Below are 20,194 nucleotides of genomic sequence, written 5' to 3' on the forward strand. Positions count from 1 at the left end.
TTGCGCCTGACATAGCAGCAGTACGAATAGTTTCTAACTTCTTTAGTTAATTAGCAAGTGAATTAAATTATTATACATTCATCTTACAGGACAGAAGTACTGATGTTAGATTTACCTTAAAAATTAGCAGAGTGCCCATACTAGATCCAGTTCCACCACCCAAAGTATAGGAGTACTGATGATAATATTACCTTAGAAATAAGCAGGGTACCCATACCAGAGCATATTCCACCACCCAAAGTATAGGAGTACTGATGTTAGATTTACCTTAGAAATTAGCAGGGTGCCCATACCAGATCCAGTTCCACCTCCCAAAGAATGGGCCAATTGAAAGCCCTGTAATAATCACAGATTAAATATAACAACGAAAAAATCACGAAACCTTTATAAAATTCTTTTCTTTCGAAGAGTGACCAACAGACGTACCAATCAAATTATATAATGGATGCTCAATGGTACCGGGAATCTTTACTAAAAAGGATGGGATCTTTGAGCTACTTATTACTCTAGTCCCCAAATTTTTAAGATAACGTTTTCATATTGTTGGCTCAACAACTTAAGGGATTTTTTATTGAATTTTTATTATGGTTCATTAAGTTGAGTTTCCAAAAAATTCAACGACTAATTGTCTTATCCCTTTAGATCCCTGTATTTTATTATTTACCTGTAGGCATTCACAGTTTTCAGATTCCTTTCTGACAACATCCAACACTGCATCAACAAGCTCAGCACCTAATTAAATAAGAAAATATATTCCTTTATATACAGAGAATTCGACAATTCAGACCAGCTATTCTAATATAAAAAGTGTTAAGGTTTTTTGTCTGTAGTTTAAGATTTTGACAAATACTTAACACTCTATCCATTCCAGGAAAGCAAGTGAAAGTTCCTTGGGTTGTTTTAGGCTGTTTTGTATTTAGATAAAAGTATTGGGATAGTTTTAAGCTTGGGGTTCAGCCGCTAGTTTTTTATATTTCAATTCCTTTTTTATTTTATTTTTGATTTCCTAATTTCCTTTCTGAATTTATTCATATTTATCTGTCTTTTTATCATTCTAACCTTAGCAAAATTGCTTATTTTTTCTCTACTTACTATAATTATCTTTAGCCTTAATATTATTAGCTCAATTTATCTATCAATTTAATTTTCTATGCAACCACTAAGTGAACTTTCCAGCTATTCGAACCATTTTTTCGTTTAGCTTTTAACACCTTTACAATCTCATTTGTGTCAAATAACTTGGTATCTGATTTTCTAATTATCTATTTTTCTAGCTATCTAATTATTTTGCTGACTATCTAGCTATCTGTAGCTATCTACTAATGTTTACCTTCAGTGTAATGGCCTTTAGCCCAATTGTTGCCAGCCCCGTTTTGTCCGAAAACAAAGTTGTCGGGTCTAAAGATTCTTCCAATTGGTCCAGATCTAAATTCAATATATTACTTTCCACAGACATTTAAATTAAAAATATAAAAGTGCCCCTGGACGCCTCTAGGGGAGTAGTCGCTAGCAAATATATAAAGACATAGATTGATAGATGCAAAGGGAGGAATAACGTTCCTACCTTATAGATTCCATGGTTCCAGGTTCAAGATCTATCAAAACAAACCCTCCCACCTCAAGTGCCCTTAGAGGCCTCTAGTATATATATTAAGATGTAAAGAGATGAATAACGCTCCTACCTAACAGATTCCATGGTACCAGGTTCAAGATCAACCAAAACAGACCTCGGCACATACTTTCCTAAATATCATTAAATAATTAGAACAACATGTAAGTCAATCTATAATTTACCAATAATTCAAAAAGATATAAAGTATTAATGCTCGATATCATTTTTATTCAACTTAGTAATGGCATGTGGTGATTGTTATAAAAAAATGAGTAATTTCTCTCAAAGTACCTAGTTTAGCAATGAACCCCACTTATTTTGGAAAAAGATCCAACTTATTTAAAACTTGTTTATAATGTTTCAGTGCTCGAAAAGCAAACAATAGTGGTGATGCCCCTATAGGCCACTGAGGGCCCTTGAGGTAGAAGGGTAGGTCAAGCCCCCCCCCCCAACGCAATTTAATTGTAGTTTTTAAAAAAAAATTGGTAACATTATACAAAGAGAAGTACAATTTCATAGGGTGTCACCACTTTAAATATCTTTAAATATTTTTTTTGTATTTATTTTCTAGGATCGATTTGTATTGGGAGGGTGGTGATACAATTATTCCACTTTCATAATATCAACGTAAATTCTAAACCCATTCCTATTAAAATTTCTTGGTTTTATTTAGAAGGAAAACAAAGAAAGATTGATGCAGAAGTTATCAAAATGAATAAATAAAAACTAGAACATTTTTATAACAATAACAAGGACGGTATAACATATTGGCAAAGCTTCACGCTAATGTTTTTGCCACTAATTTGAAAAAAAATAAGATCCTTATTACGAACATACTTGTATTAAAGACTTGATTAAAAAAATGCTTCGCTCATAACATAGTGTCTCATATTTCTAGAAATCCTTAATCAAAAGTCAGATAAATAAATATGATAATTATATCATATAAAATATATGTGGACAATTTAAAAATACATACAAGACCTGACATACCTTCCCTAAGTTCTCTCACATTACATTGCAGACGGACGGACAAAATTTAAACAGTTTTTTTTCTAGACTAAAAAGTGATAGATAGATTAATAAGCATAAAAGTAGAGCATTATATTCTACAGTTTTCATAAGAATAAGAAAGAAAATAAAAGAATATTCTTTCCCTAAGTTTTAGGGTTGTCGCGGATTTTTTTTACATTGTTTTTCCTCCTTTTTATTTTATCTATTTAATTCATCAAACCAATTTTTAAAAAAAAATTTGCTTATTGATGTGTTTTTAAAATTTTTGCAAATATTTTTTTGGAGGAAAATACCCTTTCAAACATCCAGTATTTCACTTACTTAGACTGTTAGTATATGTTTAATCAAAATATGAATTAAAAACATATATAAGACTTGTCTGAAAGGTTTAATGATTTTTTTTCTGAAAATATTCCTGATTTATGTCCACAGAACATTTGCTCTTTATTGTTTTGTCCGACCGTCCATTTTTTTGGATACTTCACTACTTATCCCTTTTGTCTGTTTTGAAATACAAGACTCCGAAACTGATGCATGCAGTGAAATCGTTTTATTATAACTTTACAATCCAGCTGAACCTGTTTCTAAACAGACAATCCATCTTCGGAATTTTTTTGTACACAAGCAGGTTTAAATTTGAGGTTTGTGCGCTGCCAAGCCCTGCTTTTAACATTTCAATTTTGTTAATTTACTCTTTTCTTTAAATTAATATGCCAGACTAAAATTTTGCAGTAAACCCTAAGAATAAAATGACAGCATCCCCTAATCTAAAAATGGACCAACCGACAACCACCGAAAATACTCTATTTTATAAGTCTCACATTAAATATTTATATTGCTTAATCATACCTGGAATCAATATTTCGACAATCAACTCTTTTTTTATTGATAGACAATGGTATATCAACTGTCCATTTTGAGAGCTGATTTACTTGTAATTGTAAAACATCAAGAATTAAAAATTCCATGAGACTATGGCGCCAATTACATCGAAAAGTAAAAATCTTAGGCTTAAGTTGATCGTAAAACGTTATAAAAAGAGAACTTTTAGATAATAAATCTAATGCTACAAAATTAAAAGGGTGAGGTTTGGTATCTCAAAAATGGTCCGATTTCGAACAATTGGAACATGGCCCGAATATAAATCTGTAAAAGTTTTGATGTGGGGTTTGAAAGGATTGAAATATTTGTTTAAGATGTGCTGAATATACTATATACTTATTCTTCACTCTTAAATATTAGTTTTAGATAAAAGTTGGGAAAGGATGTGCAAAAAAGGGGTTTGTTGTTTGTAATATATGGAGTGAATTTACTCCCAAAGATTAAAGACATCTTTCCGCAGATATCAAAATGAAAAAATATAAAAATAAAACCAGTTTTGTTAACCACCAGGTGCAAAGGGCCTAGCTGCTTACAAAAATGGTATTGATTTTATGATTTTTATTTTTTGTATTCGTTAAAAATTGCCTGTAATACAATGCTAAATATGATTTTATAGTATGGCTGAGAACCGGTTCTAATCCACAGGATATTAATCTGTTTCGAAGCCATACTGGAAATAAATTTCTGTTGTCTCTAGATACTGTTTACTATAAAATATCATACTAGATTGTAATTCAATATCCCTTAGAATTTTTAATAATTTGGTATTGGTAACAATATTCATTTTTACAAAAAAAAATTATTTCAAGCTTTTTTTACAGTGAATGAAACAAAATAAAATTCATTCAACCCAATTTGATATTTTATATTTCTAATTTGCCAAAAAAAAGATTTGATATTGTGTTCATTAGCGTATACATCTATCTATCTTTCTATCTATCTATCTATCTATCTATCTATCTATCTATCTATCTATCTATCTATCTATCTATCTATCTATCTATCTATCTATCTATCTATCTATCTATCTATCTATCTATCTATCTATCTATCTATCTATCTATCTATCTATCTATCTATCTATCTATCTATCTATCTATCTATCTATCTATCTATCTATCTATCTATCTATCTATCTATCTATCTATCTATCTATCTATCTATCTATCTATCTATCTATCTATCCATCTACCTATCTATCTATCTATCTTACCACCAGTCGCTTCATTATAGTAGACATTGATTCTTTCAAGTTGCTGATCTAGTTCTCCCCTGAATAGGTTTTTAAAAGTAGAATAAAATGGAATTAATATGACGTGTTTCTGTTTGTCAATCTCTATGTCTGTGTGTGTGTATACCAAAAGATCTCGGAAAACAGTAAAAGTGTCGAACTATAACGTCAGAAAAAATTAACAATTAACCAATAAGAAGCCAGTATTCACTGTGGTAAAATATATAGCGACTGAAATGATCCGGCTTTCCTTTACAGTAAAGCTTCTTATAAAGTCTGGAAAGGTTTTTAACCCTTTTTAATTTGAAAAACGAAGTTTGGCCTGACCCCAAGCCATTCTTTTAAGTGCGCTTAGAGGCCTTTAGAAGTGCTGTCGCTTGTTGTTATTCATAAAAATAAAATGTCTTTAAAATGTACATTCTAAATATTTGTATAAAATGATGAAATTTGATGAATGTTTGACACTAGAATGTCAAGTGCCAATGTGTACAACAAATAATAATATAGTCAGGAATCTAAAGGGATAAGACAATGGAGGATAAAATTTTGTACATCCCTAATAATGATACACAAAATTACCCCATCTGTAGATTACAATTAGTTGGTGAAACGCCAGGACACTCAACTTTATGAACCAAATAATCAAAATTCAATAAATTTTTAAAAAATGTTTAGTCAACTAATGAGAATGTAACTATGGGGACTAGTGTAATAAAGAGCCCATTGTCCCTTCTCTCTCTGAATAATAATACAGTCCTATATTAAAGTTTTAGACTTCATAAACTTTTAAAAGTCAATGTTAAACCTCCATTAAATATGTATCATATCTTAGGACAAATTTTGAAGTACAATTATTTCATAAATTTTGTATTTCATCTTTGACTATAGGATTATATAAATAAGTTTTCATATAAAAATACTGTTATATAATTCAACTAGTGACTTCGCCTCTAGCCTCTAGGGGCTATGCCCCAAGAGATGATAAAAAAAAGGTAAGGTGAAATTCGTAAAAAAGGACCAAGGATATCTTCTACAAAAAAAAATGGGGGAGGGATTTTTTTGTTTTTTGGTTTCCCACCCACCAAGAAAATAGCCTAAAACCACTACAGGACCAATAGGTGTATTCCCTGAAGAGTAGAATCCGATCGGTTCAGTGGTTACCAAGATCTTAAGCTTCAGACGGACGGACGGACGGACGGACAGACGGACAGACATCAAGCTACTTTGTATTATAGATACTTGAGTTTACATTATGAATTCAGTGTCCGATTTGTACAGCCCATGCTCGGATATATATTTTATGGCCCTTCCTGAGTGTTACGGCGGTTTAGCTCTTTTCGTTAATTTAGACATGTTAGAATTGTCCTATTGATGTAGTACTTTGAATCATGATTCCTTTAACAAATAGGTACGAATTAGGAAAAGGAGCAACCCTATAAGTGTTACCAGATTTCTGTACGTCCATATCAAACATACTGATTTTTTACTTTTTTGTCAACAAATTTTTTAGTGACATAATTTTCCTGTTAATAAAATTTTTATAATAATAATAAGACCTCGGACAACAAAGTACAATATTATAAGCAAGGTATCTCTTTAATCTAATAATTACGCAATTTTGTAACAAAATTATATACAATTTTGTTTAGACTAACAAATTAATGATCTGCTTCTTAAGCTCTGACACCTTACAAGAATTATTGTTGTTAGTCCTTCCGTCTTATTTTAGAGCTTCACTTTTATGGATGTTGAAATCCTTGTTTTTATTTATTTTTTACCTGTACTCTCCCTCAGGATCAATGCCATGTTCTGCGCTGATCACCTGAAATAAAACAGAAAGGTTAAGTTAGCATATTAATACATATAAAGTCAAAATGTTTTATGTTGTCTTAATATATCAACTGTTAAAGGATAAATAACAAGCAAATATTACTTTTTATGCAGTTGAAAAAATAAATTTTGAGCTTTTTTGGGTAAATTTCAGCAGAATTTTATAAAAATATTTTACTTTACGTAAGCAATGACTAAAATATTTTAAGCAGGTTAAAATTTAGTTGATGTGGTAGATAGATAAAGCATAGCTTAATTAACCTGTATCACATTAAAATCATTTTACCTACAAAAAAAATTTTAAGACATTAGAACTTACTTTACCCTTTCATAAAGTGTTGAATATTCTTTTTACTAAAGATTAATATTCTTCTATCTTACTTTAAAAATTTTCTGTGCTTATTTTTAAGAAATAGACTCTTATCTTCCATAGCATTCTTTATGCATAATATGTTTTGAATTAGAAGAAAATGTATTCTTTTTATTCTTTCCATTTTGATGAATAGGTCTGTCCCCAGGAATATGAGATCACAGATTCTATACAATAGTAGTTTGGCGACATCGCCTCTAAAGTGGTGATGCACACCCCTTATGATAAGAGGCGATGTTCCTTCTTAAGGGGCAATGATATCGCCCCTTATCGCCTCACCATATTGTATACTGTTACATATACTAAAATTGATGTATACAGATGAGTTACAGCAATAATAAGAAGTACTCATTAGATAGAAGATTTGAATATCTCAATGGATCTAACAATTTAAAAACAATTATAGCCTATCATATAGGCAGCTGTAGCTGTTTAACTTTTATCCTAATGGAATAGCAGCGTAGACAAATCATCATTTGCGATGTTATTTTAGATTCAAAGAAGACGAAGAATGTCCCTCAATGACGTCGTAAAAATGAGGGATGAGGAGAGGAGGAGTGGGAAAGAAAAACCATAATAAAGAGATGGATAATCACTCGTTTTTATGACGTAACATGCTGATTTGTTGAGGGACTTTCTTTGTTTTGGATTCAAGTTACATCTTACAAGAAAGTTTTTATAAAGATTATAAAAAGGTTAGATAAGACCAGAGCTGGATCTTCAAATCATTTTAGTGGTGAGCCAGATCGGGGTGCGCCAAATTTCAGCCAACCACAGCGCGGCATTTCATACAATGCTGTGCTCTCATTGGTGGAAAGTTGGTTGGCCCGATCTGGCGCACCACTAAAATGATTTAAAGATCCAGCTCTGTCAAGTTTCAAAAAAGAATTATTTGAAATAAATGATGAAATAATATAAAAGCCCAAACTAAGGTATTGTACAGATCCGTTATTTCTGAAATTGTACTTTGTATAATATGTCTAGAACACATTGTACTAAATTTCTAAACTATAAATTCTCTTTTGAAACCTAGTTTAAAAGACTTTATGTTCTTATAATATAGTTGCTTTAAATAATTATTATCAAAAATTTCAATATTAATATGTTAAAGCAAAAGCAAGTAGAGTATCTATAACAATAAGTTCCCATAAAGTAAATGTGCAAAAGTACCATAATGACGAGTTCAATTTTTTAAAATCTTTTGAAAATTTCAATCATTTTTTAAACTAAATTGTAAATTTCTTAAATTAATAAGAAAAATAATGTGGTATTGGTTGTATTTATTATGAAACATGAGTTTATTTCGTGAATGTAACATCATAAAAGATCTTACTTTTCATATATTTTAAAAATTCAACATGATAAATTAAAAGAATATTTATGTTATACCTTACATTATATTATACATATATTGCAGTATTTAAGCATTCATGCAAAATGGTGGGAAGACAAAAAGTTTGACTTACATTTTACAGACAATGATACATTATGATATGACTTTCAGTTACATTTCACATATTTAGGGAAAAAGGATATTTTTGTCTATGTACAATGATTTGGATATTTAAATTATAAGAAAATATGACATACAAAAATTATTAAAAAATTTATGAAAGTCTGTGGTTTGCTTCTATAGGTATGAGAGAAGTACTTTGATAGCAAGATTATGCTTTTTTTCAATTTTAGCTGTCTAATGTTTTATTATGTAATTGTATTGTATATTTATAAGCAATGTAAATCACTTAAATTCAACGAATAATGGTTATTTATCGCATAGTATTGTAGCTTTCTTCGGATAATAAAATGAAAAATTATGAGCTTAAAACCAGTTTTGTAAGTCCAGAGGGCCCAGGCTAACAAAACTGATATTTATGTTAAGTTTTTTATCTTAATATTCATGGAAAATTGTCTGTGTAACAATACATATTACTACACATTATTTTTCAGTATGGCTGAGGACCGGTTCTAATCTACAGGATCGGTAAATATACATCTCCAACATAAAAGATAGGAAAAATAGTTTTTCTATAGCTAACCTACCCCCAATGAAAAATTTGAAACATTTAATAAGAGTTACATAAGCAGGAGAACTGCATTTTTATATTAACATTTTTATAGCTACTTAATTTTATGTTTATTAAAAATGTAAAAAAAAGTTCATTTGGCATTTTTTTTAAAGCGAAGATTTCTTTTAAGATCGGTCCGTCCGTCAGTAACGGTTAGCTCTTTTCGTTAGTTTAAACAGGTTATAATTGTCCTATCGATTTCAAACTTTGCATGATGATTCCTATAACAGTTATGTACGGCATAGAAAGTGTAGAAACTCTATAATTGTTACCAGAAAGTCTGTACCTCCATTTAAAACATGATAATCTTTTACTTATTTGACAAAAATTTTTGGTATGTTTTGGTATTTTTGAATACTGATTTCTATTACAACAAGGTACAATATTACAAGCGAAGCATCTCTATGATAAAGTCCTAAAAATGTAAGTAAGTCCTTAAACAATACCTTGTATTTAAGCAGTAATGCAACAAATTTAATTACAGTTTTGTTTAGATTTTTGCATTAATATTCTGCTTACTCAGTTCTGACACTCTAGAGGTGTTAATGCTCGTTTGTCGTTCTATTTCAGAGCTTCGCTTTTGTGGACGTTGTCATCCTTTTTTAGGTTGTGCATGCATGCCCTGTTTTTAACACCATAAATAGAGTCATAAAATATGTTATGGAAGATCAAATAGTTGTAGTAGAGTTATATTAGAGTTATCATCCTTAAGCAGGCTTTAACTTTTACGTTAGGTCCAACAACCAAGGATAAATAAGTGAACCCAATCTCTTCTTTCTGTCGAAACATCCAGAGGTATTAGGTTTCGTAACACCCAACAGACAACCAATTCTTTGACAACAAAATCTTTGTCTGGAAGCCCTGACTGTGGATGGTTATGAGTTGCGCCTGTTTTGGGCCAACGCATTCCTCATTTAATTGTCTACTAATTTCGCGAGTCTGTTTAAATCAAAACTTTGCTAAGAATGTAATTACTTTATTGGTTACTTTTTACAAAAACTATTATATTTTCTATTTTATTCTTATTTCTTAATGAAAATGAGATTTTAATTGGTCTAAAACCCTGGAATAAAAGAGCTACCAAAAATATCTTTTATAGTTTATAGTTTTATTAATGAGCCAATGTAATTTAAATTTTAGCTGCACTAGACAGTAACCCAATAATAAAAGAGAACGTATCTTTTCTTAAATATCAAAATATGGAAAAAATATTATAAGCATAGGTCTATTAAAGGGAGATTGTAAAATCAAATTAAATTCATATATTTTCCCTTTTTAAACACATATGAAAGATTTAATAAAAATGTTGTATCAGACATTTTAAGCTTTTAAGCGAGGTCCTCTCATAACTAGAATTTTGTTTTTAATGGATTTTTATATCAGATTTTAATTCAATCTTTCTTCATAAGTAGCTTGATGTCTGTCAGTCTGTCTGTCTGTCCGTCCGTCCGTCCGTCTGAAGCTTAAGATCTTGGTAACCACTGAACCGATCGGATTCTACTCTTCAGGGAATATTCCTAAACATAAACATAAACACATAAACATATTTATTTGGGCATAAAAATAAACATAGTCATAAAATTTAAAACAAAATATAAAACACAATTCAAATTACTATAACAATAAAACAACCTAAATCCTAATCAGTTCTGTCCGGGTGACCATGAATAGATCACTAAGGATCTGTCTACTTTGCCCAAAATATATTAAACAAAGGTATCCTGGATCCCTTTAAACTTATAGAACCTAGGTAGTATCGCCAAAATAAAAATAACATAAAAAAATTACAAAATTTACAGAGCTGGAGATTTAGATTATTTGATAAAATTAGCTATTGCAAGGCATTAATTAGTTTAGACTTGATAGATTTAGCAAAAAGGTTTCTATCTTCAATAGATTTAAGTTCATCACTTAGATTATTCCAAAGAATGCCAAAGTTGAAAATTGGATGTTTTTTAAGATATTCATATCTATGAGGCCTTATATGAATATCATTGCCATTTCTAAGATTGTAATTACCATTTAGGTGATTATTTCTAATCCAGGTGGGATAAAAAGAAGGAGAAAGAGTTTCATTTAAGTAGTCATGCATAGTCATAAGAGATGAATATTCTATTTGTTGCATTATTGGAAGGATATTATGTTCTTTAAATAGAGGTGTAGGTGTTAATTATACTTTACTTTTGAGACTAATCTTATAGCTTTCTTTTGCATATTAATAATAGGATCAAGTGTAGTTTTAGTACACATAGACAGAATATTTGAACAATAATTGATATGAGATTGGAAATTAGCATTATATACCAGTTTTAATATTGGTGTAGGAAATAGATTACTTATTTGTCTAAGTGAATATAAATTTCTGGATAATTTTGAGTGTAGGGACTTAACATGTTCTACTAGAGTGAGATCTTGATCCAATAGAACTCCTAGTGCACGTACACTTTTTTCATCAGAATTAGGAACGTGCTTTATCATTTTAATTTTAGTTATGTTACATTCATCAGAGTCATTCATGTTAAGGTAAAGGGGAAAATATGGGCTTGCATTGTTAATTGACAATTGTTCCAAATTGTCATATTTGGATTTAAATATAATAAATTTAGATTTATCTGGATGCAGTGCAAGCTTATTAGCACTATACCAGTCACATATTTTACTAAGTTCTTTATTTACTAATACATTTAGTTCATTTAAATTGCTATGTGAAAACAGTGGTGTTGCATCATCAGCAAACAATACAGTTAGGGCTTTATCAGAGGCTCTATGTAAATCGTTAATGAATATTATAAACAGGATTACGCCTAAAATGCTACCTTGAAGAACGGAAATGTTAATGTTTTGTAATTCAGACCAAGATTCTCCAACTTTTACTTTCTGGTTTCTGCCACTCAGATAGCTTTTGAACCAGTTAAGAGCATTACCTCGTATACCAGCATTATCAAGCTTACTTAAAAGTATATCATGATTAACAGAATCAAAAGCTTTCATTGCATCAAGGAATACTCCGACAACATAGTCTCCATGATTAATAGATTCAGTAATATAATTAATTATTTTAAGAATTGCATGGTTAGTTGACCTATCTTTGAGAAAACCGAATTGATTCTCATTAAAGAAATCATTAGTGTACAAAAAATTTAGTAACCTCCTACAAATTAATTTTTCAAAAACTTTTGATACTTGATTTACTATTGCTATTCCTCTATGATAGTTAACATCAAGTGGAGAGCCAGAATTTTTATAAATTGCCACAACTTTTGAGGTCTTTAGATTTGCAGGAAAAATACCTTTTTCAATTGACAAATTAAAGATATGTGTTAAAGGTTTTAACAATTCTAACACTACAAATTGTAACAAAGGGAAAGGAATATCATTCACATCTTGTGATGTTTTTTTCCCCATGTTCATAATGACTTCAAGAATTTCTCCAGGGCTAACAGGAGCTAAAAAAAGTGAGGGAATTGTTGGGTTAGGTAGGTATTGTCTAAAATCAATATCTTTATTAGGTATAAAAGCTGAAACTTTTTCCCCAATCTGAGAAAAATGATTATTAAAAGCATTAGCTATTTCAGTTTCATCATTAATGATTACACCATTTACATCTAATTTATCAGTCTTATTTGATTTATTGGTTTTATTACATGCCTCATTAATAGTTTTCCAAATTTTCTTGCTGTCCCCATTTGCATTTTCAATTGCCTCTCTATAGTAAATGGCTTTTGCTTTTTTTTAATATAGAGTTGTATAAATTACGATAATAGATAAACTTTAGTTTGTCATCATTTGACCTTTTAGCTTTGGCTGAAAGATTAAGTTTAGTTCTCCTAGATTTCATTAAACCTTTGGTCATAAATTTATTTATGCAATGTTTATTACGATTAATCTTTACTTTTTTCTTAGGAAAGCTAAGTTCAAAAATATTATAAAAATCATCCCAAAAAATATCATAGGCTTCGTTGGGACAGTTGCTTGCAATGACATTATTCCATGTTAAAGTACTTATGTAATTTTTAAAGACTTCTTTATTATGTACATCAAAATTTCTTTTGTAAACAAAGCTAGGGCCTTTTAAATTTTTTGCTTTGTTTTGTTTAATACTACAAAATGTTATAAAATGATCAGAGAGAGAATCAATAATAACGCCAGAGTTCAAATATTCAACCTTATCACTAGTATAAATTTGATCAATTAAAGTATGAGTTTCATTTGTAACTCTAGTACTTTTACCAATGATCTGAAAAAATCCAAATCCAAGCATAGTATCAAATAAATCTGATGAATGTTCATTTACTCCTATTTTCATAAGATCAATATTACTATCAGTTAAAATATATACTGGTAGCTTAAATTTTTCTAATTTTTGAAGCATCTCATTTAAATAGTTAAAGAAAATCTCCATGTGACGAGATGTTGTCATAAATTTACAGCCAGGGGTCTTGTAAAGGGAAACGCAAATAAATTTCTTAATATTTGGAATTTCAACTTTTAACACCAAGCTCTCAAAAACATTTTCAATAAAGTAAGAAACTTCCTCTAAAATAGAGAAATTATAATTACTTTTTGTATAAATTCCCACCCCCCCTCCTTGTGCTTCATTTCTAGTTTTACTGGAAAATTTATAGCCTTCTATTTGGTAAAAATCAGGTTGTATTTTCCAAATTTCTTGCAGAGAGAAAATATCAGGCAGACAGTTAGCATTGCTCATATGATCAAAAAATGAGCATAAATTAGTAAATTTAGCTGCAAGACTTTGTATATTTGAGTTTAAAAATAGTAAGTCATTAGTATTGGCATATTTAATTGAAAAAGTTGTTTCATTAAAATATTTGCAGTCCATACAATCATTAAATTCTTTAAAATCCTCGAGAACAACATTATTAGTAAAAAGATCTAGCTTTCTATCATTATTCAAAAAATCTAAAGCTCCAAGCTCATTTTGGTTAATAACCATTCAAAAAGAAAATATCGAAAGTGACTTGTAAAGGCAAAAAAACTGGTCCTACTGATCCTGTGGTGGTTTTAGGCTATTTTTTTGGGGGGTAGGACACCCCCAGCCCCTCCAAAAATCAATAAATCCCCCCTCCATTTCTTTTTTTTTGCAGAAGATTTCCTTGGTCCTTTTTTTTGCAGAAGATTTCCTTGGTCCTTTTTTTATGCAGAAGATTTCCTTGGTCCTTTTACGAATTTCGCCTAAATTTTTGTTTGATCACCTCTTGGGGCAAATCCCCTAGAGGCTAGGGGCGAAGCCGCTAGTAAAATAAAAAGCAATTGAGTGTGGTTATTAAGTAATATCCTAGGTTTTTCCTAGGGATGAAGGGGACATTGGGCTGTTCATGAAACTGTCCCCAAAGTTTTATAATAACGTATTCTTATTCGTTGGCTTTGGGGAATTTTAGCGAATTTGATTGGTTATTTCATTAAGTTTATTGTCAAATCGTTTCAACCACTAATTGTAATCTACAGAAGGGATAATTTTGTTTATTATCAATTTATCGGCCATTGTATTATTCGTTTTAGATCCATAGTTCTTCTAATGAAACATATTTGTATTGATATCGATTTTTAGTCTATTTTGTAAATTTTGCAGATACGTATTTAGCAAAACTATTTTTATTCCTACAGTGACCTACACCCTCTCCTAAAAAAAACTGTTTAAACATGAAGATATTTGATGATTGTGTCACGTTAGGTTAGATAAAAATCTAATGTTTTAAAACTTAGTAAAGTAAAGGGGTTGGGGGTTTATTGATCAGTGACATAAGAGATTTTATTTGAATTTTTTATATAATATAAATTGAAATATTATTACTTGGATCTTACACAAGATATTCATGTTCTCTAAAAAAAAAGTGAAACTTGCAGCAAGGCTAAAATAACGATATCCCCATCCACCCTTTTACCACATCTTCTACTGACCAATAAATGAGTTTCATGTTAGCAACATAAATTGACGAATATTTTCCCCTCTCCACATATATTCTGTATCCATTATGATATATGAATTTACACCTAATAAACTCTAAAGTAAAATCTTTTCAAAATCTGTTTGTGCTAAAAATATGGTAGACGTGCATGGGTAGTGATACAAAAATATTTGGCACTACGGTTTCTCTATGATTAAGGTATATCTTAACGTCCGTCTGTAAGTTTGTCATGTAAACAAATAAAAAAATATACCTTAGGTATATCATAGGTAAGCTATCTATAGTGCTTTATTTACTTCAAACGATTCCTATTTACTGAAGCCGAAAGTGTAACAACAATTTCTCTTTTATTTACAGTTAACTGTTCTTTGAAAAACTACTACTGATTCAGAGATTTATAAAATTGTCTCTTTTTGTTTAAATTGACAAAATTAAAAAGTTTGATTGTAAAGATTGACTTTTAATCAGATGTCGTATCTAAATTAAATTATAAATTCTGCTTTTTTGACTTAAACAAAGTGTTTGACATTCAGCTTGTAAAAAAAAAATCAAGGACTAGTTGAGCAGATTAAATTACCTTCTAATATATGAATTATCTCCATGAATAAACTAAGTATTTTTTAATATCCACAGAAACAAAGCTAAAGGAAGAGATGAAGTATTTATAGTATATTAGATGTTAATAAGATAATTCATAGTATTTTTTTTATTTCTTATAGTTATAAGTAATTGAATTTTCGGGTATAGTCAATTTCGTGGCAACGCCCCTTAAGGGCGTTTCTTCGTATTTTCACAGTAGCTTTTCTTTTCTTATGTTTCCTTTTTGATTTTATTACAAAAAAATACTCATTTACTAATTTTTTGTAAAGTTAAAGGTTCCAATTAATTAAAAATATCTGGAGTTTTTTTATTTCATTTTGTTTAAGGTTGTTTGCATTATTAAGTTAGTTTGTATCTAGGCAACTATTGGTCTTTTATTTCAATGATTTCAAAAAAAAAATTCTCTAATTTAAATATTTTTGTAGCTTTTGTAGCTCAACTTGATGAGTGAATGGTAAAATTTTGTATTTCAACAAAATTTACATATTCTTTTCAAAATTATTTATACAAAACACGACAGGGCAAAGGAATAGATTCTGAAAATTTTATTTCAGCGTCAGCTTGCAGGGAGGGAGGGGATATTGGGATGTTTTTTACACCTGTCCCTAAAGTCTTATAAAAACGTTTTCTTATAACTTATTTGTTAGCTAAACAACCTTGGGGACTTTTTTTGAATTTTATGATTGGTTGATTCCTTTAGTTGAGTGTTCAAACGTTTCAACTGCTAAATATAATCTTATACAGATATTGTTATTCTGCTTATCATCATGCATTGGGGATGTTCATCAATTTATCGAACATTGTCTTATGCCTTTGGATACCTGGTCAGCTTGACTCAAATAGTAAAGGGATAAGGAAATGTCTTGACCTTTAGTAGGCACAAGTTACTACCACACACAATTGTTAAGTCATCCTGACAAAGATCATGAAATCAAAAGGTAATTTTTTTGCTATTATCAAATGTGATTATTTACAGCTCCTAAACTTATAGTGGTTTATCTATTCTACCAGATAAAAACTGTTGTATAAAAATTAGTCAATAATAGTTTTAAAATACAATAATAAGTTATTGCAGAGTATTATAAACAGCTTTCCGCAGATATAAAAATGGACAATTATAAGATTAAAACCAATTTAGTTAGCCCCGAGATGCCGAAGGCACTGACTAGCAATACTGGTTTTAATATTATTATTGTGCATATTCGTAGAAAACTGGATATAATACTATACGATACATGATTTTCCAGTATGACTTAGAACCGGTCCTAATCCAGCCATTCTAGAAGAAACTATCAATATTTTTATCTATAATTTTAGTAATAATTATCCTTATCCCTAGAAAGTGGGAAGAGGATATTTAGGTAAACACAATATTTTATGATAAATTTTAAAAATTCGTCAAGATTCTTTATATTGCAAATAAAGCAACTAAATTCACCCCCAAAACTTATTTTTAAATATTTCCTTATAATGTTGTGCACAACGATTCATTATAGGGGTGTAAATCTTCTGGGGATGAAAAAAGGTGAGGACAGTTCTTCTAGTTATATACATATTGTTATGGGAATTTTTTGACACCCCCCTACCGCCCACCTCTTTTTCTAAATATGAATGAGGTCAAGGGGTCCCTACTGGGAAAGACCACCTTATCTTAGTATAAATCTAGTTAATGCAATTCTAAGAAGGGGGGGGGGGGATAAATAAGCATGAGCTACAAACATATATGTATTACTTTAAATCTATTATCCATAATAATGTAGCCTATTAAAATATTTTATATCTTCTTCTTATCTATCTCTCTAAATCCATCTACTATTCTTAGGTAAAAGATTAAGATCTATCTATCATATTTTTATATGTAACTACTGTAGTAATAACGATCTATGTTTCCAACTATTTATTAAACTTGAATAACTATCTATCTATATGTGTTTATTTCAAATCTCCGTACCTCCCAGAACTTGGAACCAATCTGGTTACCACATTGACCAGCCTGCAGATGAACAATTTCGCGCATTTTTATAGGTTTTTATATAATTAATCTACATAAAAAATAAATCATGTTGAATAGTTCTTAGGAATAGCTATAAAAAGAAAAGAAAGTTAGATTTAATTATAAATAAAAGTAAACGTTTTCCATGAAATGACTCGAATAAAAAAAACATATTTTTAATTAGCCTAAATGCTCAATAATAAGCATACATTGTAATTTCTGATTTATTGTTAATACCGTTCCAGGAAATTGTCAACAATTTTCAAAGCAATTTTATTGTATTTAAAAAAATCTTACATTATTTTTACATTGTATACTGTATAGTACTTTTACAAGAGTTGTTTAAACATTTTGTTAGCGCTTGTTATTGCTGCGCTAAAGCTTATGGCAATTCTAACGGTATGCACAACATTTTTCTAAACACAAGCCACGCAGTTTGAATTTTAAAATCTTTCAAAACATTATTTATGAAAACCAAGAAATATGTTTTTTCTCTTATTTAAATCTCCCCATGTCAATGAAAAAAAAAGATATATTGATTAATAACTTCTGTCAATGGAAAGTTGGTTAAATAAAGCAATCCTTTTGTTCCTTAAAATAAAAATACACTGTATCTATAGAAAAACGTCCTTGTTGCAATATTTCTTAATTGATAAAAATAACTCTAAACATAATTTTCATCACAAAATGTCTGTATCTAAATTTAAACTAAATTTGATTTATCTTAAAATTTATGTTTCAAATGTGTTTCAAATCTATCAAATCAATGTTTTATGACAGGCAAAACATCTTTAATACATTCATAAAAAATACTTAATATTAATATTAATGCACAAAAAACTAGTACATAACTAAAAGATGCTTCGGTTGCTTTTCCCCATTTTTAAGGCGTGATTTTTACAGCTTTCATTGCTTGTTGCTTGTATGTATATTTTAGTGTTTTCAGAAAGCAACTAATTTTATCATCATATTGGAAATATTTTAGTATAACTACAAGGAACTATTTCAAAAAACATTTATTCTTATTTATACTTTGGAGACTTTTATTGAATTATTATTGGTTGGTTCATTAAGTTTAGTTTCCAAACGTTTCAATCACTAATAGTTATCTGCAGAAAGGGTAATTTTGTGTATTAACATTAGAGATTTATTGGCCATTGTCTTATACCTTTAGATTCCTGACTTTTTGTCTTATATTCTAATTGCCATTTCTCCATTTTTAAAACTTTTATTATAAAAATTAAATTTGAATTTTACAAATTTCTGTTTGTTTGTTAGTTTATAATTTGTTCCTCAAATTTTAAAATACCTCATTTTATCCCCCTCAACAATTTTTAAAAATACATTAGATTACCCTTCTCAAAAAAACCTCTCCTTTTACCCTCTTGAAAATAAAAAGCTTCGATGTCTGTGTTTTAGTTTACTTAGTTTTACAAAATAAAATAAAAAATTTGTTGTTTTCAAGATACACTTGTATTTTGCAGAGAAACACACACACACACACACAAACGTCTTGGTAAGCTGACCCATATGATTGGATAGCCTGATATCTAGTTGCCGAATGTGTACGCAGTTTCCTGAGTGTTTCCTCATCCTAGCTCAATATTTACTACTAGCTAAAAAAGCTTCAAACTTCAAAAAAAAAAAATCAAAATTTAAAAAATTCAAATTTATAATGTATATTGTATAAATCGTTTACACATTCAAATTTTGATTTTTTTAAGGGAAGTTTGAAGATTTGTAGCTAGTAGTAAATATTGAGCGAGGATGAGGAAACACCCAGGAAACTGCGTACACATTCGGCAACTAGATATCAGGCTATCTATGATTGCTGAGAATAGAGAAAACATACATAGACTGATTACAAAAATAATATCAGGATTTATAATTAATGTATAAGTATATTGTATAACCAAAGGAAATACCTGGCCCATGTTGTGGGAACCTTTTTTGTATGCTATCGACATGGCTGTTTTAATTCTTCAAAGACCCAATTGAAAGTCGGCACAGGGTCCTCATAGAAGCACTATTTTCTTACTTTGATAGATTTATAAAAAAAATGGATTCAATTAAAAAAAACTAAATAGCTTTTTCATGTTTCATCATCCTATTATATAAAGCAGTAAGCTTTTTCATCTGTTGAGAAGGATCTCGTTAACCGCTGAACCGATATGGTTCTCCTTTAGAATGAAGCTTCTGATAGGTCCCAGGAAGGTATAAGGCTATTAAATCTTTATTCAAAAGTCGTTGTATGGTTTTAAGCTGTTTTTTCTGCCTTTTCATATCCCTAGATACTAAGGACGCAGCCGTTAGTTACTTTATATAATAGTATTGTATAAGGTATTTTGTCATGGCCTAAGATCTCACTAACCACTAACCCGATTTGGTTCTCCGTTTTAGAAAAATTTCACATAGGTCTTGGGGTAGTTTTACGCAATTTAATTTTGTCGATCCAGTAATTATTGAAATCTTAAGATACAGACGAAAACAAACCTTATCCTATTTTATAAAGATGTAAGCATTTATGTCTGTAGCAAAGGATCTCGCTAACCGCTGAACCCATATAGTTCTCCTTTAGAGTGAAGCTTCTCATAGGTCCTGTGATTGTTTAGGCTATTACATTTTTATCAAAAGTGCTAATTTTATGACCTTTCGTATCCCTTTAAATA

The 20,194-nt window shown here is 29.8% G+C and overlaps 1 protein-coding gene across 1 annotated transcript in view; it reads right to left on the minus strand.

The window, feature by feature from the left end:
* LOC145334129 (tubulin beta-4B chain-like) overlaps positions 1–17,606 on the minus strand; it is a 40,086-nt gene extending 22,480 nt beyond the window's left edge. Inside the window, exons 1-7 of the mRNA XM_080179425.1 lie at positions 17,484–17,606; positions 6,518–6,561; positions 4,722–4,780; positions 1,683–1,743; positions 1,331–1,425; positions 665–732; positions 268–336 (exon numbers count right to left, since the gene is read on the minus strand). Coding sequence (XP_080035551.1) covers positions 268–336; positions 665–732; positions 1,331–1,425; positions 1,683–1,743; positions 4,722–4,780; positions 6,518–6,561; positions 17,484–17,549 — 462 coding nt within the window. The 5' untranslated portion in view covers positions 17,550–17,606. The remainder of the gene's footprint in view (positions 1–267; positions 337–664; positions 733–1,330; positions 1,426–1,682; positions 1,744–4,721; positions 4,781–6,517; positions 6,562–17,483) is intronic.
* Positions 17,607–20,194: the final 2,588 nt, after the last annotated feature.

This window comes from Acartia tonsa, chromosome 12, assembly GCF_053477335.1.
Source record: "Acartia tonsa isolate MP-2025a chromosome 12, ASM5347733v1, whole genome shotgun sequence".
In the NCBI taxonomy this organism is placed as follows: Eukaryota; Metazoa; Arthropoda; class Copepoda; order Calanoida; family Acartiidae; genus Acartia; species Acartia tonsa.